The following is a 2,169-nucleotide window of genomic DNA, read 5'->3' on the forward strand; positions in this document are numbered from 1 at the left end:
TCAGATTGATCCTCAGATTGATTGAGGCCACCCCACGGATTACTCATCCGTGTTCCGGGTCTGCAGAGATTATTTCTTGAGGGCAAACATCAATCAACATTATACACCACACGCTCAGCAGCTATTGTTTTGTACTGGTACCTTACAGCCGCTATATGGAAAATCGTACCAACAAATGGCGCCACCCGTTTCAAAGACCAGCAAAACCACCAAGAGCATGAAGGCAACTAAAACAACCTCAACCAAATAGCAATCGAACCAGTTGATGAAAACATCATTGAGAATATACTAGTGGATCAGCTAACTCTTGAAGAAACTTCAATTGAGGAAGAGGATCAATTGCACACTGGTAACACAAGTGATCAAGTGCATGAAACCATACCACGTTTGAGGAAACCAATAATGGGAAGTTCTAATGGAGGAATGTGGAAAGCCAGGTGAGGAACACACAATGTTTCTTTTAAGAAAACATCTGATGTGAATGTTAAGCACAACAACAGAGGAAAGACAATTGTAAAATCACAATTGTTCAAGCTGTTCAATCAATTGAATACTCTTTTTGATGAAATTGAAAATCAACACAATGATGAAGGTTTTGTGGAAGAAGATTAGAATTTTGGGGAAGAAGATGAGCAGTTTTTTATGACTGAGGAGATGGCAGGAAAGTTACTAGATGGAATTTTGACCAAGACATCACCATCAAGATATAAGTAGAAATTAGCACAGTCCACCATCCGTGCAACGGCTGTAGATAATTTGTTTGCTCTGATTACTGGAGATGAAGCTATCAAACCGCCAGCAATGGCAGAGTCAACACAGTGTTTTATCCCTAGAATTGCAGATTATCCATTACCAAGAAATTTGAGAATTCCATCTATTGGTGTTTATGATGGCACAACAGATCCAGAAGACTTTCTCACCATGTTTGAAGGTGTTATGATATTACAGCATTGGGAAGACGAAACAGCATGCCATATGTTTCCAGTGGTGCTACAGAAAATGGCAAGAGAATGGTTTGCTAGTTTGCCACCAAAGAGTATTACCACATTTCTTGATTTAAGGGCAAAATTTGTGATGCAATATCAAAGTTTAAGAAGCTGTACATTGTCACATCTTGATGCACATGAGATAACAATGCACCAAAATGAATCACTGAGTGATTTCATGAAGTGTTATACCATTGAATGTCAAAAGATAACAGACATACCAGAATCTCAGCTTATTTCAGGGTTTATATTTTGTCTTGACCAGCGACATTTTGGACGATTGGTTCACGCGTTGCGATATGATATGCCAAAAACATTGCATCAGGCATTAGTTATTGTTCAGAAGCATTTGAGAGCAGGAGAAATGGGATATCCAAGAATGGATAATTATCAAAGAAACTTCAGGCAGCAAGGCGGAGAGCGAAACATGAATGACAATTATCAGAGACAGCATGGGTATGAAAATAATAATCAGAAGCAACAACATGGTTGGAAGGGAAACAATCATCCAAATGACAATTATCACCAGCGAAAACCATTAGACACACACCCACTCATCATGGCTTTAATCAAAACTCCAAAAGAGATCTTGTTCACAGAGCCGATTAAGGAAACGTTTCACCCTCCACCGCCAATAGAAGAGCGTCAAGGACCACAGAGTGACAAGTGGTGTGATTTCCATGAAGCATATGGACATGAAACCGATAACTGTAAGTCATTGATGAGGGAAATCATCCCAAAGATTAAAGCTGGGGAGTTAAACCATCTTTTACCAGGGAAAAAGTACAGGAGAAATGATCCAAACAAACATTTTGCTTGGCAAGGAAAGGTGCGTCACGGTGGACGGCGTGATTGGAACAGAAGGGAAGAAAGAAATGATGAAAGGGATCCAACCCCTGAAATGCACATCAAGGTTATATGGAATGAGGTGGAGGAAAATGAAATAGATGGAGAACGCAGGATGGAGAACTGGATGTAGGCTCCAATCATATTTCATACCATTCCAAATTGGTGTCTGTCAGAGCAGCGTGTGGTCATCTCAGCTGTAATTACAAACAGAAACATCACTCAAATCTATACTGATACAGGTAGTGAAGAAGATATTTTATATTTGCATTGTTTCAGCGACTATCCATTCAGCGTAAAGGATAGGCTTCGCTACACAACCTTGAAAATTGCTAGC

At 39.8% G+C, this 2,169-nt stretch overlaps 1 protein-coding gene across 1 annotated transcript; it reads left to right on the forward strand.

Moving 5' to 3' along the window:
• Positions 1-921: 921 nt before the first annotated feature.
• On the forward strand, positions 922-1,965 carry LOC139859861 (uncharacterized). Its single transcript, XM_071848627.1, has one exon. The coding sequence runs from the start codon at positions 922-924 to the stop codon at positions 1,963-1,965; it is 1,044 nt and encodes a 347-aa protein (XP_071704728.1).
• The last annotated feature ends 204 nt before the right edge of the window (positions 1,966-2,169 follow it).

Source organism: Rutidosis leptorrhynchoides, chromosome 7 (assembly GCF_046630445.1).
Source record: "Rutidosis leptorrhynchoides isolate AG116_Rl617_1_P2 chromosome 7, CSIRO_AGI_Rlap_v1, whole genome shotgun sequence".
NCBI lineage: Eukaryota > Viridiplantae > Streptophyta > Magnoliopsida > Asterales > Asteraceae > Rutidosis > Rutidosis leptorrhynchoides.